Below are 23,836 nucleotides of genomic sequence, written 5' to 3'. Positions count from 1 at the left end.
ACTTCTTCATCCGCTTTGCACGTAGAATATGCATATATTACCAATAAATGTATTTAAACTTATACACAATATTTCTATTAGTTCATATTTTAGCCAAATACTGTCCTCTAACAATCCATCTTGAATACGTCCCGTGTTGCCATATGGCAACGGCCGATATCGGAAGAACTATACTACTCCCAAAGTTTTAGTCATATTTTTTCCTTTACGTTACTTTACCCTGTATATAGGCGAAATCAAAAAAATCTAAAAAATAATAATCTGGCACGATTTGGGTTAAGTTTAAACATTATCGTTAAAATTTATTTATTAGATTTAAATATAAGTGAATTTTTGCAAAAAAAATTGGGTTTCGTTTCACATGAAACAGAAAGGCATAGATCCTTTGAATTGAAATGAACATAACTTGGGGTGTGTACTTGCGCTTGCTAACTACAAATAGATTTCGTTTAAAACTACCACTATCGAAATAGCGCAATATTTTGCCAAATATTTTTTTTATTTTTTTTTTTTAATTATGACGCAGTTAAACTTACAACTTTTGCATTTTCCTCTTTCCCTCCACAAGCCGCCACCACGTTTTACTATTCTCTGTCTTCTAACTTCAACGATCTAACATCGCCTTATGTTATTTTTGCGTATATTTTTGCTTAGCCATATTTTCTCGGTTATTTGAACTTTATATTCCCGTCAGCAAAAAGTTTAGCGTAGCTTTTATGTATATACTACTAGCGCAAACTTGCACACATACATACGTATGTATGTACTCCTTCATAAAAATATTTATTTAACTAGTTGGTACATCTTTCTAGACTTCAACGAGTTTCACTGCAAACGCTCGCATCCTCAGTCGTTGCGCTGGTAAATGATTTCGAGACCAAAGTTTTTAAATAAATACACCGCGCTGTGTTTTTGCCCTCCACCATTTCTGCTAGTATCTGCTGTTGCATCTTTCGCTTGCTGTATTGTTGCTTTGCTTTGATGCTACGCAGCTTGTTTTACCCGCTTCACCGCCATCTTCATTAATGTACGCCACAACGCCTGCGGTTATGCTAAGTTTTACATTTTTTATTTATTTACAACTGCTTCGTTACTTGTTTTGTTGGCGAAACTTAACGTTATTAAACGAACTTATGGCATTACCGTTTGTTTGTTTGTTTGTGTGTGTGCGGGTGGCTCGATGTGTGTGCGTGTGTCTCGTTCAAGTGCTACACTTCATTGCGCATACTTACGTACATACATATATACATATGTTTAGATGTCTCAGCACTGATGTACTTACTACCTTGTATGGGGGCGTGTATGTGCGCACTGACTTTGACTTTAATGAGTAGTCACCTGACTTTAGGTGTGTTTTTGTTAACTGAGTTTGTGGTTCATAGTAATTTTAGTGTGGTCTTGAAACGTTACGGTATTCACATAAGTTGGTGATAATAAGTATAACGAAAAAGTGCAGAGTGTAGTTATTTTAAATGCATACATATAATGTTTATATGTATTGGATCTCTAAACCTTCAAGCGCTCGGTAGTCTACATTTGTAGCATTTTCGCTTAAAATGTACGAAATTTTCAGTAGCTGCTGAAATAACGGTATTTTTTGACCTCAAAAGATAACGTATATCTGAGAGACGTGTACAAGTTTACGTCCTTTAAGTTGGCACTTTTTCAAACTTTTTTTACTTAGATCATTTATTTAGTTAGTAATCTTTTATTTTCAATATCCTTTAAAGAAAATGATTGCTTATTTAATAAACAAAAATCAAGTTTAGTTTTGCGATTGCGAGAGAAGGAGAATAGAACTCAAAAGCGTACAAAAGCGTTCTTTTTTGGATCCCCATACTTTTATTCTACATGGCACTGAATTTTTTAAATAATTTTTTGGATTTTTCATATGCTTGAAGATTAAAAGTCCTTTAGAAGAAGTTACTGACGTCGCACGTTGCAATATGCATGAAAGGTCATATTGCTTTTTTAGGCAATACAAAGTTTTTTTTTGATTTCTGCGTGTCGAAACATGTTTTTATTATTTACAACTAGCAGACCCGGCGCACTTCGTGCTGCCCAAATTTTATTTATATTTTTAAACATTTCGTCCAACGTTTTCACCCATAATTCACATTCATGTTTGGTTTTGTGGCCGTCAGAATGCATATCTTCCATTGCTGTCTTAGATAACCTAACGAAAGCGTTATGTCCGTGAAAAAGTTTTTGCGACAACAATGATCCGGTAAGTTGCTGGCAATTTCAAAATGGGGGAGTATCATTGGTCCATAGAAATTCAATACACATAAACTTATTTCCGACTCAATACCTTAAATATCTTACAATTGTATTTGTAGGCATTAGTCAAGAGTTGTCTTTGTTCTGTTTAGTGGTTGATTCAACAGTGGTAATTTGACTTTGATCCGTGGTGTTGCCGAATTACTTCATTTAACGATCTTTAGAAATAACTCGACTCCAGCGCCACCTTGCGTCTGTTTTTGCAATAGCATTGCCCCTACCGTTACCTATATATATATATATATATATATATATATATATATTGTGTCGGCCGCTGTGGTGTAGTGGTAAGCAGTGCGCGCTTCCACTCCGCAGCACCTGGGTTCAAACCTTGGTGAAAGCAACATCACAAAAAAATATAGAAAAAAGGTTTTTCCTTAACAGCGGTCGTCCCTCGGCAGGCAATGGCAAAATACTCAAGTGCACCCGAAATTTCTCACGTTTTGAGAAATTACTCACAAAGTGGTAACACTGGTTTTTTTTTTAGTTTAGGTCTGAAATTTTGAGAAAGAGCAATTGCTTAGTTTTTGTGCATACGACTCAGAGTGCTTGCGATAACATTTCGAGTTAGACAACATTAAAAATGACACTGCAGTTCTTCCTGAGCCTCTACCCCAATGTGCGTTTATAAAAGAACCTGCTATTATTTAGTAGATTCCCGTAAGGTTATGTTCACACAGGCAGCAGTGGCATTTTTTTCAGTTAGGAGTTTCGTGTTCCGATTTCTGGATGCCATGTTTTGAGTAATTTGCGTGGATTTGTACTTAATTCCGGATTACTCTTCAAATTCATGACTATATTTGTAGGCAGCACAAGAGCATTGAATCAAACTAGTGTCCGCATTTAAAGGTAAATGAGTACACGGTAAAACACACTAGACCACTTTTATCAACAACTTCCAGTACAAAAAAGTACAAAAAATGCTAAACTGCCAGCAAAACTACAATTTCCTACAAATTTCCTAATCAAAACTAACAAATAGCAGTTGCATTGTGACACAAAGTCATTGCACTGTGTAAATACTTCCGCAAACTTTCAGCCTTTACTCGGAAAGCCTTCATGTATATACATACATACATCATGCAAACACACATGGCATACACCTGCAGACACAGACAGACACTCGACTTTATCTAACAAAATCTGCCGTCAACCATGACTTACACACACACACACACAAATTCATATATGCATGCGCCTATCTGCCGCTGAGCTATTTAATATCTAAAACTCATGAGCTCATACAATTTGTAATGTGATGCAATTAAAATGCATACAAGCGGGCGAGAGAGAGAGAGAGAGTGAATAAAGGCATAGGGGGCGGGGCGTGCAAGGTTGTGGAGGTTTAGTTCAGGCACATAATTTTAGCAGTGACTGTGCACTGAAGAAGTGCACAAGGATGCGAGGCAAAGGCTTTTCGCTGCCTGCTACATGATATGAACTCAACTCATATATTTTGAAGGCTCATGTATTTATGTATGTTAGTGTGTGCATAAATACACTAACACACATTCATACACATTCAAAATCGCACAATTTTCTTAGCAAATACCAGCTACTACTAGCTGTAGACATTTGCAAATGTGAAGCTTCCATACCGGAAGTATGCTAAGTTGTAGTTATTCAGCCAACAATGCAGACAACCAGCAGGTGGCAGACATGAAAGAGGCGTGGTGCTGATGGTGAAAACCAAACAATACATAGTATTTGTATAGCAGAAATAAAAGGAAAATTGAATAGCGGCACAAAAGTGTATGAATAGTTTTTTGTCTTGTGTGTTTAAAACAAAAGCAAACAACGAAAAGCTCCAAAGTGTCGCCGCCACTTAAGTACGACGTCTTATGACTTATCTGCGAACTGGCGTTAGTTGTTGCTGTTGCTGTTGCTGCTGAACAATGTGTGAAACTCAAGTGTGCTGCAGGTGTGTGTATGTGATAACATACCAGTATATATGTATGTACACCCAATTAACCATTAGGCTTAAGAAAAAATATTTAAGGTTAAGTTGGGGAAATAATACTTTTCTTGAACTCTAATCTTCTTTTTTGAAATAAATATGAATAAATAAATAAAGTAAATAATTTTGATCGAGAATAACCGTGAAATTTGGAGTTTTATTTTTTCGATAAAATTTTATGGTTTTTTTTTCGATAACAAAATAATCGTTATTTTGCAGATTTTTATTAAAATTTAATTTTTTGTTTTTGTGTTGATTTGTGTACCAATGTTTATTAAACTTTGTATGTTCTAAAAATGAACCAAATCCAGTGTATTTGGAAACTAAGATTCTTGCAGGAATACATCTTTTTGTGTAAATAGCGTAGGAAATAAATTTTGAATATGAGCCAGATGTTATTGTAAATACGGCTTTTATAAATCTTTCGAATCCAGCGCCATCTGTCGGGTAAATTTTTTGTAGCCAGTGCCCCTGAAAAATGTTAGTGAAATAGTTATTTACAGTAAGGGCGTACATCTAACATCAAAACTTCCGATAAACGTGATAAAACTACAAATTTTTATGAAATTTATAATTCTATAACGTTTATCGGTAATTAATCGCGTTATATGAATACTCCCAATTATTACTCTTTTAAATAATTTTGATCAAGAATAACCGTTAAATTTGGGGTTTTATTTTTTCGATAAAATTTTATTGTTTTTTTCGATAAAAAATAATTATTATTTTGGAGTTATTTCGATCATTTAAAACCGTTTTAATGGAGACCGCGTTTCTATTTCCCTTTCAAATGTTTATTAAATAAAAAATTAGATTTGGAAAAAATGAGAGTAAAAACGGTTCTAGTATGATCAAAAAAAAAGTAAAAAAATAAAAGTGATGATATTGTATCTAAAATATGAAAATAACTGTTATTCTTGGTCCAATAAATAAACGTAAAAATAACGGTTCTAATGTGATCGAAAAAATATAAATAAAAAATATCGATAGCAAAATTCTTGGAAGAAAATTAAAATTTTTAACCATTAAAATTTATTTTTTTGTTTTTGTGTTTTATGTTGTATGAAAAAAAAACGATTATTCTGGATCCAATAAATAAACGTGAAAATAACGGTTCTAATATGATCGAAAAAATATAAACAAAAAAATATCGATAAAAAATTCTTGGAAAAGAAAAATAAAATTTTTAACCAATAAAATTTCATTCATTGTTTTTGTGTTTTTGGTGATAGAGATTATAACCACTACAGTCATTGGTTTATTTCGAAAATAAATCAAATCGGCCATAAATATTAATTTTACAAAACCTCGACTCCAGCGCCACCTACCGTCTTCAACCATTAACCGGAATCATCCCAGTCATCGCCAAAGTACAAAAGATAGCATTTAGAACCTAACGAAGAAAAATAATGAACTCGATAGAAATTTTTGGAGCTGCGTTTCTGATGCAACTTGAGTGACCTACAATTTTACATTGCCTCCGAATGGTAAGAAACTCTTCTAGGCTAGAAATGCCCTTACAGGACGATGCCGAGGGGCGACCCCTGTTAATATTTAAGTCATTTTTCCATAATCTTTGGACCAGGCCTGCATATTAGCAATACGCACCTATAGCCACAGCACTGTTCTGGCAGTTTGAAATACAACCCAATATGGAAAGAAACTAGTTTAAATATCGACGTTCAACTAGTTTTTTATCCACCACAACTGGTTGAAGATCTGACTTTCTTCCTTGGGCGGTCTTTAGGAATAATTGGCCATGCTCTAATGATATATATTTTTTTATTAGCAGAATGATAACTTTGCTGCATGCCAAAGTTCAAGTAGCAGTCTGACGGAAGCTCCGTGTGCCCCAAAAATAACTTTGGAGGCTAAGTAAATAAGTAATGTGGTATCAACATTCTTCTTGATAAAATCTGAGTCAGATCGGTTCACTTCACAATATGGTCAATATTTTCTAACTACAAGGCTTATTTACAATGAAAATAGTGGATATAAAACATTTGTTGGTTCTTCTCTGTGAATTTCTATTGTTTGAAAAGAAGCTGGCAGGACTTGTGGAATACTGCGGCCTACGAAATGCAAATAGGTTTATTTTTTTCTGTCTTGTGGCACTAAGTTCATCCAGAAGACAGAAAGTGACTGATTTTATTCTAATTATCTCTCTCGAGCCATGTGAAAAATTCTAAATTATGGAGCAAACTTAAGAATTCGTGAGAATCATATAATTTTAGATCCTTTAAAATCATAAATCCAGTAAGGTTGCAGAATCACAGGCGATTGGAAAAAAGACTAAGTACCTGCAGAACCAATTCACAAGTTGAAGAAGACATTGCTTTGTTGTTTGTTGGGTAAATGTGTTGTGTGTTTGCAATTTGACACTTGAGTTTATTTATGTTTTTTTTTTGCGCCTACGAGTATGCCGAATAAGAAGCTGCTATGAAGGAACAAACGAAGAGAAAGATGTAGAAACAATACAGAAGAAGAAGCAAAGTCGAATGAAAGAGAATACTTGCGTGTAAACAAAGAGCAAAGCAGTAACCTAGTTTACACTATTGTACACAGCTTGTCACACAATTGTGCCAAAGTAAATACATAGAAAGTGGCAAGTAAATTAAAGCCACGGAGGCACCTAAACTATATATGAAAAGGACAAAGCAGTGTTCTTTGGAAGTCACAGAAAATATAAACGGATGGCTGCCACTCGAACCGGCTGGCCATTGCACTGGCCGCTACGTCTTGCCATACATATGTATGTATGTTTACCGCTGCTGTTTGCTCAATTTTATTTTTTTTTTACTTCTCCACCTCGCTACTGCTTGCTGCTTGCGCTTCGCAGCCTATAAAGGTGTGTCGCTGGATATTCGATTGTTTTCTTTGCCATTATGGTCACGTTTTCGTGCTTTTCGCGTCTTATTTCTTAATAGTTTTTATATTTGCATTTGCTTTTTCCTGCTTTGTATCACTTCCACCTTGGATTTTTTCTCAGGCTGCCAACATCCTTCTGCGCTCGCACTAACAAGTTTCATATTTGCTGCACACTTATGTATTCCATTTTACTCGCTAACAAGATACGGATAACAAGAAAATGGGAAAAAATGCAAAATTTCATTATTATTGGCACGTAAGTTCGGCCAAGCAAGTGCAAAGCAATGCCGCACAAATCCACATTGAGTTCTGCTCGTTAAGTGCTCCTTCTCCTTCTCTCCTTTTCTTTCGTACATGCTACAAAAAATTGCCAAGCGCATTTTAGTACATATTTATAAAGTATGAAAAAATTTGCATGCAATCCTTGCGTGTCCAATGGTTATACTTGTAACATCGCTAAGCTGTAGCACTGGTAGTAGGTGAAACAAATGACATTGCTTAGCAAAGTGAGAAGGCATGTAAAAAGTGAATTAAGATTTTACAAAATAAAAATAATCGCTGACGTCGTGCTGTTTACAGTCATGGCAAAATATTTCACGAAACGCCATAAATATTCTATGTAAATAAACATTGCACGTATGAGCCCTTGCTTGCGTTACAACAACTCATATTCACTTGGCGGCGCCTTGTGGTGTATTATGAATGCGCTTAGTGATTAGCAACTGTGAAGCTATGTTTCATTGCATCGTAATACTAAACACATACATACATATGTGTCTCAATTAGAGGGTAAGGTGAGAAAAAATTACATGTTTGCAAATTAGGTGGGAAATTCATTAGATACTGCATGTGTTTGGAATAATTTAGTTGAGATATTTTATGAAATCTTGCAAAAATCTTGAGTGAAATTAAATGTAAAAAAAAAATATATATATATATGTAGATTTATATTAAGCATTAAAGAACTTGCAACAAACACTTACTGCCAGGATTTCCGGATTTCGATTGTAGAATATTCAATTTAAAAATTTAGTTAATTTTTTTTTGTTGTGTTTTTACAATCAAATTTGATTTATATATTTTTCATTATAAAAATCAGCATTATCGCGCAACCCGATGCACTAAACACTCATTTCGAGTTTACTGAGGAAGGTGGTGCGCAGAGATACTTCATTGCCAGTTTTAACAAATTTGGAAATTCATTGCGACTATGCTTCCACCAAATTAAACGATCTTCTCGTCTACGTATAAGGGGTAAATAGCTAAATATTTCTTTTTTTCTAAATCGTTGCATTTTTTCTTGTATGGTCGCTGCCTTGTCAACCAACCCATCGTTTGGCTATCCACATCGCTAAAAAAAAACTGGAATCAGCATCAAAGACAGTGTGGCCACGGAGAATTTTCTTTTCCTACCAAAACCAATCAAAACCTACCAAAAATTTTTTGGGTTTAATTTGTTTTTTAATTTCAAGTTTGTTAAAAATGTAGACGAAGTTAAGCACTTTGCAGATTGCCATGTTCCAAATTTTGGATGGAGAAGGCAAGCGATCCCCAAAGGTGTATAAGTCTGCTGTTTGTGAAACGTGTGCAGTCACATAGAATATACTCTGGGGTTTGCTCCACCAGCCCACAAAAGGCTCGGGACCATGCAAGCGCATTTGGGCTCCAAGCCGAGCAAAATAGTCAGCCCCAGTGGGCTCCCAGTTGGTTCAAATTCTGGCCCTATTTGTCCTTCTACGAAGCCATTGGGGAACACAGACATCCGCATGGGACATGGTTGGGTATTTGCCCATTGGCAACCATTCCTGGAATCTTAATCCAAGTTCGCCTGCCAGAGTAATCCCGTCGTCCATCTTCGATCCATCGGTATAGCATACTGGGACCCTTCGTTAATCCTAGTTATTATCGCTTCAGAGCACTTACCCCTAGATACTTCATCGCTTCTGAGAATTATATCTCTGTCCCAGCCAAGTTGGGTCTAGTCAAATGGACTTTATTTCTTTTGATAAATGGGGCAATGGTGGAATTAAGTGGGTTTATGATCAAGCTTTTTTCAGCCCACGAGCTCGACCCTATTAAGCTGGCATTTCAGGGTACTATTTTTTATATATATAAGGAAAATTTGAAAGTTAGGGGGGGAGGCTCGAGAACCCCCTGCCCCTACCTGGCTACACCCATGCGTGTGTTTATATGTTTGCGGCCGCCGTTATTCGTGAAATATTCGTGTAAACAAGGTTGCTAAAATGTTTTCAGGTACATATTTTCTATTTTTCGCAAATAACTATTATTGTCGCGGAACCTCCAGTCTAGCCCATTAACCTACCAAATGGAAATACCTACCAGTCTCTGTAGGAAAAGCCGAGATTGAGGAATGGATCCTACGTATCAAATAGATATAAACTGCATAAAAAAATCATCGCCGTTTAATTTTTTTTTTTTTTTAATTTTCCTACCAAATTTATATAATTTTACTGGGCTGATCGCTATGCTTGGCACGTTCCCGGTATAAAGTTGTGAAGAATGAAATTCTCTACAACTTTGGAATTTCAATATGCTATGTATGTATTTTCAATAGAAATTGTCAACATAAATTTTTTTCGCAGTTTTTTCTAATTTTTTACAATAAAAATTCTATTTTCCAAAAACACCTACTATATACTAAATGTGGGAATTTAAATTCTCTACACATTTTTTTTTTTACCACGTTTTACGACAAATGCAAAATAAGCGTGCAAATCGCAAAAACTTCCGAAAAAAACTTAGATCCAAGATGGCGGAATTTTGCCAAATGAAATTTAGGAGCGAGACTGTGTTCCTATATAATCAAAATATCGCTTCAACTTGCATATCAAAATCAATCCATGTAAAGTGTTTTATCACAAAATCACCAATTTTATTTCATGTGCTATTCCACCCAAACAATCGCCACAGTTTCCTTCGTAATACAATCGTTACGGCGATAATGGCAAACGAGTACCACTTTATTGCCACTCGAATCGCAATTGCCAATTTACGAATTCCGCACTAAATTTTAGCTTGTAAAATGTTAGGCAAGCACGACAAGAGCGTATGCGTGAATAGTGTAAGCGTTGTAATGCCTGCCGCGCCCAATAAATCAAATTCAATGCTAACAACTGAAATTCAAGGACTGACCTGTAATGTGCAACCGGTTTTTTTTTTTGTTTTGGGTTCGTGTACCGCTATTGACAAACGCTGTTTGCACTGAAATATAGTACTATGTATATGTAAGTAGACACAACATTTTTTGTATTTTTGTGTTTATATGTATGTATGTATGTGCGACGTTTTATGACTTTTACGTGGCACGAAGTGTCGCGATTTTTCATGCGCTGTTTTTTCTTTTACTACTTTTATGTTTTGTATAGAGCTACAGCTCTGCTAAGCTGGCTCATTTTATTCGAAGTGGAAACGGAATTTTGTTTGGCGAATTTGCATAAATTATTTACAGCTATACAATCGTAAAGGGATTTGGAAAATAAGCAGTTTTTCCTAACTCTCTCGCAGGCCGCAACATGCACAAGTGGTAGCAGCAAAACTTTTAATAATGCAAATTTTCCAACTTTACAGAGTGTTTTAAAATTACAAGTGCTTCGAGTGCATACATACATACATACATGTGTACTACATATACATAAAATTTTTATTAAAGGTACGGCGAGTACTCATACTTAATCAGAGTGCTCGAAAAAACCTTCAAGCACATTTCCTCCTTTTTCCATTTGTCATGCTAATTGTTACGCCTGCTTTTAGGCGTAAAAAGGCAAACTGACTTTAGAGGCAACAAAAAATCGGCATTCCAACACCCTGCCCTACTGGCGCTCGCCACACAACGGCCTTAGCTTTTAGCCTTTAACTGGCGACACTGGCTAATTAAATATTTACGAATTGTTATGCTCGAAACGTGTAAACATACAGTGCCAGCGGTTTTTATTTATATGTACTTGCATAACTAAACATATGTATGTACATACACACATAAGCTTGTTTACGTAAGTAAATACATACAAAATACATCCGAAAAAATGGCCACATCAAAATGAAGCGCGCACGCAAAATAAAAATAAAAAACAAGAAACAAGAAATAAGTAATGAAAACAAACAGGTCCTTTGTCAAGTTTTAGAGTGCAGTCAGCGTCAACCGCCGTTTTCCGGTAGCGAGCACTTAATTTTATTTTTGTCTTTGGGTTTGTTTTATGTTAAACATTTCGGCATTTTTATTGAAATTTTTCTGTGCTTTTGTTTCTGTGTATTAATTTATGTATGTTTGTTTGCTTGTAGTCACCCGTTTCAGCAGTGCGTTAAGCTCTCAAGCACTGTCGCGTGTATTTAATGGCTGCACTAAAGAATTGTTAATTTACCAAAATATTGTCCTAAAATTAAAAGTTAAAATAAGAGTGAAATAAAAAATTAGTGTGGCCACATAATTGTTCTGACGTGCTGCTTTGCTGCGCTTATTGGAGCTGCTGTCTTGAAAGACTACAGGAATATAGGATACATTTGTGGGATGAGGGATTGGCAAAGGGGATGTACAGCTAAAAAATTTGGAAAAAGGAAAATCGTATAAATGGGGTCTTTACGTACGAGGTTTTCGGTTGAAATACTTATTGTAAGTATATGCAATATACGTTTCTTTAAAATTTTTCCTTAAATTCGTATTCATGGATAAGGGTACCGAAACATAAGCGATGCAAATATCGATATTAATATCGAAAAATGAAATAGTTTATTTATCGGAAAATACTTGAGTTTGCTTTCAGCTATGATCTAGAAAAATTGTCGGAATGATTATCGGTAATTTATCGAGGAGAAATTTATCGAAGAAAATATCGGTAATTTATCGATAAAATGCTAAGTAAATTTTAATTCATAAATTTATTACTTAATCATTACTATTTTCCACTTATTAATTTATCGTTTTTTTAATCATTGTCTCTATACATACGAGCCGCGATCAGTACAATTGGGACACATGAGAAGTCTTTACGGATTCTTGTCACCATGTGCCATTGATGCCCATACATCTGGCAACACAAATGTAATTTCGTCATGCCGACGCACACTGGGGCCAAAATCCAATTTAAAAAAAAAATTTTTTTTTTCGGAAAAACAAAAACGCCAGGTTTATCCCCCATTAAATTTTACATTTGGGGGTAAGTTTTCAGCTTTATACCGTTTTTCGGCTGGGAGATGTGCGTGCCCAAAATTGATGAATTTGAACAATTTTTTTTTTTTTTTTTTTCAAAACTGAGAAATTCAAATGCGCATTTCAAATTGTTATTGTAAGAAAGCGGTATTATATTTATATTTATTTTTTTTTTTGTATTTTTTGAAATTATGTGTTTAAAAAAAATATGTATAAAAAAAACTAACCTCTATTTTTTGCAAGTGTAATTTTCTGAATAATTTTCTTTTTTGTGCTGCAATAAAGTATGTTCCTTCCTTATTAAGAATCCGAGCTCAAGACCAAAAGCACTGCGCATTTTTAAATAAATTTTTTTAAAAATTTCACTTTGATTTTAATTAAACACAAAAACATATACTTCTGGTTAAGTTTGATTGTGTTTCATTTCGAACTTAAACGGTTTATTATTTTAAGGTTGCTCAATGAATAAAATGCGGATTTAGCGGATCTAACAAGGACTTTAAAAACTTTAGAGAGATCTATAGTAGGAAAACGAGTCGCGCTGACAGCTTGCAAGACGTTTTCAATAGATTTTTCATTTCATCAGATCCTCTGACACAAACCGAAGATCTTTCTTTGGCGAAGAAATTCAGGTAGTTAGAAAAATTATAGTGAATAATATTAGTTTAACGGGGCTTGGATGGGATTTAGATTCCGACTGTGAGGAATAAGTGTCCCAGTTTTCATTATATAGGGCTTATCATAACTATAAAACACCCACATATTGACAAGTTTTGACTATTTTTTATTATTGTTTAATTGTATTTTCCCTTGTTATAAAAATATGGTTTATTCCTTTTAACAAAAACACGATTAAATCTAACTTTCAAACTTCGTAAAAACATCGATGTTTTTAATTAGATATTTAAAAAAGTTTTTGGGTATGTACTTTTGTAGCCCATTCAATTTTAACATATTAAAGTGTCAGTTTCAAGTAGTTAGGAAATACCGTTCATTTTTGGCAATTTTTTTGGTGAAGGTGTCGCTCATTTTCTCCATATAAAAAAAAATCGTAGAATATAATTCGTATGGAAAAACGTAAGTCCTAAATACTTCAAACTTGCACTTTAATGTACTAAAATTAAATCGGTTACAAAACTGCATACTCAAAATCCTTTTAATAGTGCTTATAATAACTATAAGACACCCACATATTGAAAAGTTTTGACTATTTATTTTATTTTAATTTTATTTTAATTATTATTTTTATATAAAAATATAGCTGATTTTTTAATTAATAAATGTTTTTTTAAATAGATTTATTACATGCTTTTCGATATTTTGTATGCTTAATTTGTAAATATCTTTAACTTTAAAACATAATGGAGAACATTCATAGTCGAATCGAAGGCGAAAATAAAAATACATAATTTCGAACAAAATTTTAACAAACATTTTTCTTAAAAAGTGTTGTCATAGAGCTGAATTTATTATAATTTTTACTTTCAATTTTGTTTTGACCATGCACACATCCCGGTATGTTTTACATTCATATAAAAAATTGGCTACTGATGGGTTAAAATATGGTCATCAATGCCTTAAGTCAACGTCGTGAATGGGTTAAATTATTCATAATTTGCATAATAATAAAATCAAATTAACTTAACATAAGACATTACAAAAAATTGGTCACCAGTGGGGAGATTGAGTGTTATGTGGGATTGGAAGGTCCATTGTGAACAGCTACAATGTGGCGAAACTATCTATCTGTTCCTTTGCTGTGCACAATTTGACCATTTGTACGAAGAAGTCAGGAAAGAAAGACCAGAATTAGCCAACAGTCAAGGAGTATTGGTCGATCAGGGCTATGTCATCATATACCGATTAAAGAGCTGCCAAAAAACTCTTGGCAAAGTATTTCACCCATAAACCGCAGTAGCTCTAGATCGATGGAATTATGAAGCTGCCCGAAAAATGACAAAACGTCATAGATAATAATGGTCCAATGATATGTACATTAGGGTGATTCAAACTAACTAATCTTACTGATTTATGGCTCTAGAAGAACCCATTTGCTGTGAAAAAAAATGTTTATTCCAATTTTAAAAAGTGTCAGTGGGCATTTGAAACTAATGTAAATAACATGTTAAAAATTAGGTTTCATAAAATTTTTGACATAGCATTGTTTTCTAGGCATATTCTCGTAGGGCATTCAATTCTTTAAGAAATTACTCTAAAGTTAATTATCTAGACTAAGGTCCTTTTAAGGCCAAAAATTCGTTAGGCAAGTTATCTCGTATCACCCTAATTTACATATAGATAATACAAATTTTTGAAGTTCAAGCCGAAATAGATTTTCTCATTGATTTTTAGGCTTTTAGAATTTTTTAAAGACTACTTTATTGGCAAAGATAAAAGGCTTTTCATTTTTCAATTTTTTAATTCGAAAGAACTCCTCAGAGTCCAAATCTGTAGTAAAAACAAGTATGGGTGATTTAAACAAAAAGGACTTCCGCTCAGTTTAACCCACTTCCTGTCGAAACCGTAAGTCGGTAATACCACCAACAGATAGAGCATCCCCGATTTAATGGGTAATATTTTCGCGTTATTCAATAATAAATATTCATCCCTCCATTTTAGAGGAGATGGACGGGGGTCTAGCACCTCCCTTTATATGCTTTGTATCCGATTTGTTACAACTTGATTGGGGTATAGCATAATTTTAGGCACTGGGTGGGGTTATTCGCCTAACCTATTTCTAAATAAAAATGTTTTGGGAACTAGAAAAAATTTTAATTTTGTCCATATTTACATATAATTGTGCATAAGGTATTTACAATAAAATTAAATAATATTAATTAAATTTTCTGTTTAAAATTGCACAAAAATACTCAGACATCCTAATAAGTATTCAAGGCACTTAAGTGTATCCCTCTTATTTATATGTGCTACATGCATATATGTATGTATGTATGTATGCATGTATGTACGTACTTATATAGAATAATTTGGATTAAAAACATTTATTTATACATCTATTTGCATGCATTGCTCTTAACTTCTCGACATGTTCTCATATTGATTTTCTCTAAAACATTGAGGCAAACATTTATTCATGACACACACTTCTCACATAAAGCGCTCGCATGTCTGCTACAATGGTTGCCATGTCAGTAGCTGCGTAAATAAATAATAATAAATAAAATATGAAAACATACAATATATATATATATATATATATATATATATATATATATATATTCTACATAATACAAAGTACAATAAAACAAAATCAAGAACCACAAGTAAGGCAACAATGTTGCAATCAAAGTAAACAATGAAAGTAAAAGAAAAGTCGTTAGCAAATTTTCTGCTTGCCAACCAAATCAATGAATGAATGAAATAAATAAAACTGAAAGACAATGTTAAAGTTATATATGTAAATAGCAGATGTTATATGTAGTGGAAATATTATCGTTATGATTGATTTTTAATTACTATTTGCATAAAAGTTGCTAAAGTGTATGTACAGAAGTTTCTGCTGCTTGTTTGTATGAACGTGTGAGTGAGTAGATTTTCAGCAGAAATATACAGTGACTCAAACAAGTGACTACGTGTTGGTATTTTTTAAATATTCGCAATATTTTTCAAGTGAATTTTTTTTTTTGGTTATTTTTCTGTGAAAGTATTACACAGATTTTTAGCAAAACAATATAAACTTAACTTTAAAACTTTATAAACAATTTGGAAAATTCAACAAATTTTCATCAAAATTTCAAACCTTTTAATTTGAATTTTAGATAATTTTTAGGAATGCAATTTCATAGCCCATATATAGTTTAATGAAGTGCAAGGTTTAACCGGCTAAAAAATCGCGTTTATAAATTTTTTTTTCTGACTGATTTTTTCACTTTTTTTTATATATGCACGAATTTTGTTATGAAATAGAATTCGGAACACCGTTCGCAAAAAAAATTTAAAAAAATCAACGTTAGTTTTTTTATAAATTGCACCTGTGATATGTACAAAAACCACTCAAAGGCCGTCACTAAAAAAAAAATATTTAAAATCAGCGCGATTATTTAGCCAGCAGAAAATTGCACTCCAGTAAACAAAAATCGTATGGACTATAAAACTGTATACTCAAAAATGTGCTAAAGATGCAGATTAAAAAGTTTGAAATTTTATTAAAGCTTAGACAATATTTGTATAGAAAAAAGGCAAAAAAATATAACTTGAAAAACATTATGAATATTAAAGAAAAAAAAAACCAACACGTGGTAACTTCTTTGAGTCACTGTACATATGACATTATTTCTTTTGTGCAGAAATTTAAATTTCGCTTTGTGACTTTGGGACTGATTTCTTGCAGATATTTAAAAGCGTCGAAAACATCTTAAAAGCGCTACGTGTGTCCAATAAATATGTAAACACAGTTTATAAAGTTATTGAAATACCCCTAATTTTCAGAATTAAACAAAAAATGGACTTGAATATGAGATAAATGATCTATCCTACACAAACAATGTCAGTGTAGATCGTCAAATCAGACCCACACTCTACAACATGTATGTTTCGAATTTACTTTGGTCACTAGAACGTACATTTTCTTCAAATAGCAGCACAGAGACTTTCTCAAACAGTTACAAAGAGAAAGTAAGCATTCATCTACGCTGAGTGTCAGCCAGACTTGGAAATTTTAGGCCAGTCATGCCACACGTTGGCAAAACTCCATAAGCAAGTGCCCTTACTCACACGGATGCCTTGGCACCTGAATATTGAGGGTAATGAACTGGCAAGGAAAACCGACGGGGTTCACACTTCAGGTGTTTGATTTGTTTCAAATTCTTAGGGTTGATGCCTAAACATAAATAATAAATAAGTATGAAATTTGAGCTTGGTTAATACATTTTTAAAAACTTTACAACGCAAAAACAAAAATAAATCGATTTAATAATTTTTCAAATATCTCGAGAACGGGGCGAGGAAAAAATTTGAAACAAAATCACACATACACACATCAAATTCTCTGTGAAAGGAAATATTTTTAAAATTTTTTTTCTTGAAAAATTTTTTACATACACATATTTTGATAAAAAAAATAGTTTTTGAAAATAAGTGTTCCGCCATATTTAATTGAAGTACTTTTAGTATGGGGTGCACTCTACAATAATTTGAGTTATGAATTTTTCTTACACCGAAGTTGAGTAAAATGAGTACATTACAAATTTAAAAATTTTTTAATTTTTTTCTAGAATTATTGGAGTATGCAAAGAAAATGAAAAAAAATGAACGCCAGTTTTGCAATCGCTTAAACCTTGCAGTTTATTACTAAAGTGCTAAAATATAATGGGTTACAAAACAATAATTCTAAACAAAAATATAAAAAATTTGTAAATTTGTAATGTGCTCAATTTACTCAACTGAGGTGTAAAAAAAAATTCATAACTCAAATTATTGTAGAGCGCACCCCATAATACTAAACTTAAATATTGCGCAATACTCAGAGCTACCATTGTGATTTTTTTCTAAAATTTTTATTGAGATGGCATATTTTCAAAAACTAATTTTTTTTATCAAAAAATTTGTATGTGAGAAATTTTTCAAGAAAAAAAAATTTAAAAATATTTCGTTTCATAGAGAATTTTCAAATTTTTTCCTCGCCTCGTTCTCGAGATATTTGGAAAACTATTAAATCGATTTTTTTTGTTTTTGTGCTGTAAAGTTTTTAAAAATGTATTAGGAACAATCCCAGGGGGTGAGAGCATTAGAATTCGGACTTTACTGGACACACCACACTGTTGTCGTAGTTGCCAAAAAAGGAAAAAGTGGCAAATGTATTGCAGCGAAACGCCGCTTGTGCCGTTGTTCGGCTTTAGGCGAAATAAGATTACGTAATAAAGGATAAACAATTAAAAGATTTTATTAAATGCCACTTTGATGAAAGTTTAAAATCTATAAAGCCTTAAAACGTGGTTAAATTTACAAGTACTTTTATCGAGTTAGCTATTAAATTATTCTTAAACTCTTAAATTTATGCCGATAGTGATTCATAATTTTTTGTTTTTTTTTGTATTTGCATGCTAGTATTTTACAAATAAAAATTCTTTGTAAAATTTTTTAAATTCAAAAGACTTTTTTTTGTTGATATTTTTGTGAAAATAGTATTTATTACAATTAATAGCTTAAACCGCCCAAAAATATCACTTTTATCGCCACATATTAATGAAATAACGATTGTCGTTGAAATACGCATTTGTTCAAGCATGCATTGAACTTCCCATTGACCTTCGCTAACCAGCTTTCATGTGTCAAACACATAAGTTTCTCATAAACAAAATACAATCGATATTCCATTACAAGCTCAAATGTATACAAAAAGAAACCATTTTCAGCGTTTACACGCACAATTTTACATTCAAAGTTACATACGCACACATACTAGGGCGGTCGTTAAAAATTGCAACATCAAAATTTGTATGTGCTAGCCCTTTGCTTTGTTCTAGGCATGATACAAATATTTAGAGGTAACACTGCTTGCTCAATTTATCGGCCTTCATTTATTTTTGAAGTTTGTCTACTTTATAAAATTTAAATTTTTAGAGCAACTCAAATGTCAAATGTAAGTAAAACAAAAAAAAAACAAATGGATGAAAATATTAGTTTTTTTTATTTGAGACTGAAAGTGAGACTATATTTGTGAGATTGAAAATTTGAAAATATTTGTGTTACGTTAGCAAACTTCAAAAATGTTCAGGCGGCCTCTCAGCGGTTTTACCTTCAAATTTTTTTGTCTTGGTTCTAGGTTCAATAAATAAATTTCAAAATTATATAAAAAAATAAAATATTTTTTTTTAACCCTGGTGGTGGCCTCTTAACTTTTTTCTTAATTTTAGTGGATGTTTTTCTTTGTACGTAGGAAAAAAATAGAGTGGTGCCCATAACGTTCATATTTTTAAGAACCACCCTAATGCACCTAAATATGTACATATATATTTTTATATCTACATATATTGCATTTTTTCACATTTACATATAATTATTTGTATTTATCATACATACTACTTTCATTCATTACTTATATCTAATCTTAGTGCCATGTTGCCACATTTGCAATGCGACTAATTAATTATATCAGTCATAAGTTGCATAATTTATTTCAACTTAAAAAGCATAAACCTGATGATGCTACAGATTTAATGCGATAAATACCCCCGCCTCCCCCCCGTCCGCCGCCACGCCCGCTTTGACCCCTGCACTCGCTGCAACAAAACAAATTTGGCAGTTCTTAGCAATTAATATTAATAACAGATGATAACAGTAAACCGGATGCAGGAAGGCAATTGTGTGGCAAATATGTGTATGCAAGCAAAAAATAAAAAAAACAAATTTAATTATTTATGCAATGCAAAATTGCGTACGTATATCTGCGAGCAAGTGATGCAACGCACAGGAAAAAAATGTGCATAAAATATTTGCTAGGATTTGTTGAGCATAATTTAAATTTTAATCACATTTACACAAAATTACACACGGTTTGCAGATTTATTTATATGCGCGCATATATGTACATATGTGCATATTTAGTTTTTTCAACGGCGCTTAATTTCCATTTGCATTCGTGATTATCCGTGGCATACTGACAGGCGCGTTGCATGGGTTATTTATTGATAACAATTAATATGAATTACAAACAATTTAATAGCATTAACAAATATATATATATGTACATACATACTATTTGCGTATATGTATACTTACTTAGTGCTTTAGATTTTGCTGTTGTTGTTGTTGTTGTTGTTGTTGTTATCTATTATTAATTAATATGGCATTGATTATACGCTTTGTGTTCGTTTTTGTTGAAGCGTTTATTTATTAGCTGAGCTGCGTTAATTAAAAGGCGGATGTTGTTGGTGAAGCACTAAATTTTTAAAATGCCTTTATGTATTATTAGGCTATTTACATATAGATATGAGTGTGTGGATATTTGTAAAAGACCCTTTATTTATTTAGGCACATATGTACATATTTATTTGCTGTTGACACTGCATAAATGGACATTTAATTAAATTTTGAAATTTTTTTTTTTGGCGATAGAAAATTAAGTTTTGCTATTTTTTTTCTAAGAAAAAAGAGCATATGCTCTTTTTCAGCTTTGTTAAACATAGTTTTTAAGTGGTTATTAAAATATTTGCTCATTAACATGCCTTTTTATTATGTTATTTAACAAAAACAAGGCTAAGCCGAAAACTTCATACGTATATTTAGAAAATAAGCACGGTCCGAAAATAACCATTAAATATAAAGCATTTTATTTTTGAGTCATTATAGAATCGTTATATTTTCCATAAAGAGTAGTCCCTAAACTTGGATTTTGTTTTTTTTTCGGATAATTTCAATCGTTATTTTGTGATTTTTTCGTCGATAAAAAAATAACTGTTGTTTTAGATTTTTATTTTTTTCAATCACTTTTAAGCGGCTTTTAACTTAAATCACTAAATCTGAAAATAACGGCTATGATATGATTGAAAAAATAAAAAACAAAATCAACGATTATTCTTAACAGAAAAAAATCAGAAAATAACTTACGGAAATAAAACTCATTTGAACTTCCGTTGTTTGACACCTCTATTTAAATATTTCAATAAAATTCATTTTGCATTTCTTTAAAGGTGGAAACGCTCTTAAAAATTTGAAGAATTTCATTAAACTGATATTGAATTTCTACCCAGGTGGCAACCACTTCAAAATAAAAAAACAGAAGTAAAACTTATTTAAATCTTACTCGTTTGATAGCCATATTAAAATATTTAATCTTACTTTTTAATTAAATTCATTTAGAACTTCTAATCAGATGGCAATCTGCTTCAAACGCTTTCAAAATTAAACTATTTTAAACCTCTCCTTAATATGATTCCCATATAACATATTTAATTTAGCTTATTAACTAAACTTATTTTGAACACCTAAAGAGATGGCAACCCTCTTCAAAAATATTCTCGAAACTGAGCTTCCTTGAAGCTCTCTCCTTTGACATCAATATTCCAATATTTAATTAAAGCAATATATGAGACTGATTTTGAATTTCCGCACAAGTGGCAAACACTAAATTTTTTGGTTTTAAATAAAGCTTGCCTAAACCCCACTCGCTTGAAACCCATATTAAGATATTTAATCTAACTTCTTAATGCTATTGGTTTTGAATTTCTGATCAGGTGGAATGCTTCAAAAATGCTTTCAAAATTAACCTTTCCTAAACCTCTCCTTGATATATATCCCAAATAAAATATTTCATTTAGTTTGTTAAATAAATTTATTTTGAACTCCTGAACAGGTGGCAACCGTATTGAAAGCCATTTTTGAAATAAAGTTTTCTTAATACATATATTCTTTCGTCAGATACCAATATTCATAAAAATATTTCGTTTGACTTGTTAATAAAATTGGTTTAGCCTCTTTGAACAGGTGGCAACCCTCTCAGTTTTGTGTATTTTTTTTTGTAATAAATTGTTTTAGAACTACTTTCGCTTGACGCCACCATTATTGTAATATTTTATTTAACCAACTAATTAATTGTTTTACCTTTTGACACAGGTGGCAGGTCTGTTAACAAATAATTGTGCCAAATTTCATTGAGATACATCCAGCTGTATTGGGATGAAAGAGCAACAAATATACATTCATATTCATAATCAGCCTTATTCCGAGTTTCGACCGAAAACAAATTCACCCGACATTTTTGTTATCCGCCCGTAGTGAATTTATGTGTATATGCAAAAAGAGAAAAGTGAATTATTTCGGGCGAAAATTAAACTATGGTAAGCTTAAGTGAACAATGGGACATATGCTTTATAGTGCACCGATTTCGATAATATTCGCAGCAGACCTTTTTGTCATTGTTAAGTAAATAGCTCCCGATTTTAAAGGTTTTTTCTATCTAAATAAAGGAATCTTAAAGCCAAACCTCAGATCCGAATAATCAGTTATATCTATGGAAGCTATAAGTTATAAGGACGCAATCTAGATGATTTTCACTGTAAACTCGCTGTTGACGATAAGTGAAAATTGTGCCAAATTTCATGTTCTTAGCTGGTCAAGTGAAGGAGTTATAACGCAAAATCCTCAATCTGAACAATCAACAATTTGGTCTGCACCGACAAATGGTAAATGCATTACAAAGTAAACGGGTTTATTTTTAAAATTTCGGTTCGATTTCTCGAATACTGAGGTACCAGTTTGCGACGGACATAGCCAAATTTATGTTCGGATCACTTTAATTTATTCTTTTATAAGGATCTATGTATATCTGTTTCTTCTGGTACTTACAAAAATCTGGTCAATGTAATATTACCATTTCAAGTTCATGAAATGTATGAAAAATTTGTTTAATTCAGTCAGAGGAAGTGAATGTTTTTGTAAGCAAAGATTTCTAATAAAAATATATACATTTGTTATTTGCGCTATATAAGGCATCCTTATATTAAAAATGCTTTTGTAGGTAGAATAACAAAAAAATTATAATAATAATAATAACCTTTATATGTTTGTATTTCTTTGCAGGCTTCTGCGTGCAAAGAATTTTGAAAAATTCACCGAACATCCAAAAAGAAAAACATATGTTACACTTTCTTTCTGAACCATTTTTAGTGCGCGTGTGCATTTGTTTACATCGCATACATCAAAATAACTCATAATAAAAAAAAAAAAAGTTATGAATCGAACACAATGAGCAATGAGTAGCCAAAAGCAACCAGCAAGGTGAAGAAGCCAATAAAATGCCAAATTATCGTTTCGACGAGTATCGATATAAGAAAACAGTTGTATCGCTATTTTGTGGCAGCTATAAATTTGGTGAAATTTATGATTCCGCTTTGGTGTGAAAAGCAATCGAATGACGTTGTAAATGAGCGTGCTTAAAATAGGACAAACAAAATTAAATGAAATTTGCAGTGAAACACAGAAAGAAAAAAATTTATATACAAATTAAAATAAACAGCTATGAGAAGTAATGCACGCACAACAGAATGTTGTGGGCTTTAAAGTTGCAAACTTGAATAATAATTGAAAACTGAAAAGTGCCCGAAAACAAGCAGATTTTTAAACAAAACTAAAAGCAATTTAAAAAACAGTGGTTAAAAAAAAATAATAAAGTGCATTTAAAGGTGCTGGCGTTTTGTGTTCAAATGAAAAGCGTGTTTATGGTGAAATAGTAATAAATACAAAATTTTAGTCTGAACAAATATTAAAGTTGATTTTTATCAAAGGTTTTACTCTCTTCATATCTACTAATATCAATGTGGTCACTTGAAATCCTGTCCGGCGTTACACATGCGCGTTTGCAATATTATGGAGGCGTGTTTGATGGCTAATCATTTAATGTGAGTACCATTTGATTTTTTACTTTCTTACAACTATTTTCATTGAAAAAGAGGAAAAGAACTTACATAGTTTAACGCTTTCAACAATTTGTCTAGAATAAAGATAAAATCAATTTGTTCTCTACAGCATCATAATTATATCAAATTTTATGTTTTCCGATATTTCCAATAAAATGCACAATTCCAATATTTACTATCAAACAATAAATT

At 32.3% G+C, this 23,836-nt stretch overlaps 1 protein-coding gene across 2 annotated transcripts in view; it reads left to right on the top strand.

Moving 5' to 3' along the window:
- The window catches only part of LOC118735561 (chaoptin), a 269,772-nt gene that overhangs the window by 5,804 nt on the left and 240,132 nt on the right, over positions 1-23,836 (top strand). Inside the window, exons 2-3 of one of the 2 annotated variants that reach the window (XM_036465369.1) lie at positions 22,809-23,457; positions 23,513-23,626. In XM_036465369.1, the coding sequence (XP_036321262.1) occupies positions 23,577-23,626 (50 nt within the window). In that variant the 5' untranslated portion in view covers positions 22,809-23,457; positions 23,513-23,576. Of the gene's footprint in view, positions 1-22,808; positions 23,627-23,836 lie in introns of both variants that reach the window. The other variant, XM_036465370.1, reaches the window with a different exon arrangement.

This window comes from Rhagoletis pomonella, unplaced genomic scaffold, assembly GCF_013731165.1.
Source record: "Rhagoletis pomonella isolate Grant_MI unplaced genomic scaffold, Rhpom_1.0 Rhpom_scaffold_00003, whole genome shotgun sequence".
Lineage (NCBI taxonomy): Eukaryota > Metazoa > Arthropoda > Insecta > Diptera > Tephritidae > Rhagoletis > Rhagoletis pomonella.
This window is presented reverse-complemented; position numbering and strand designations above follow the sequence as displayed.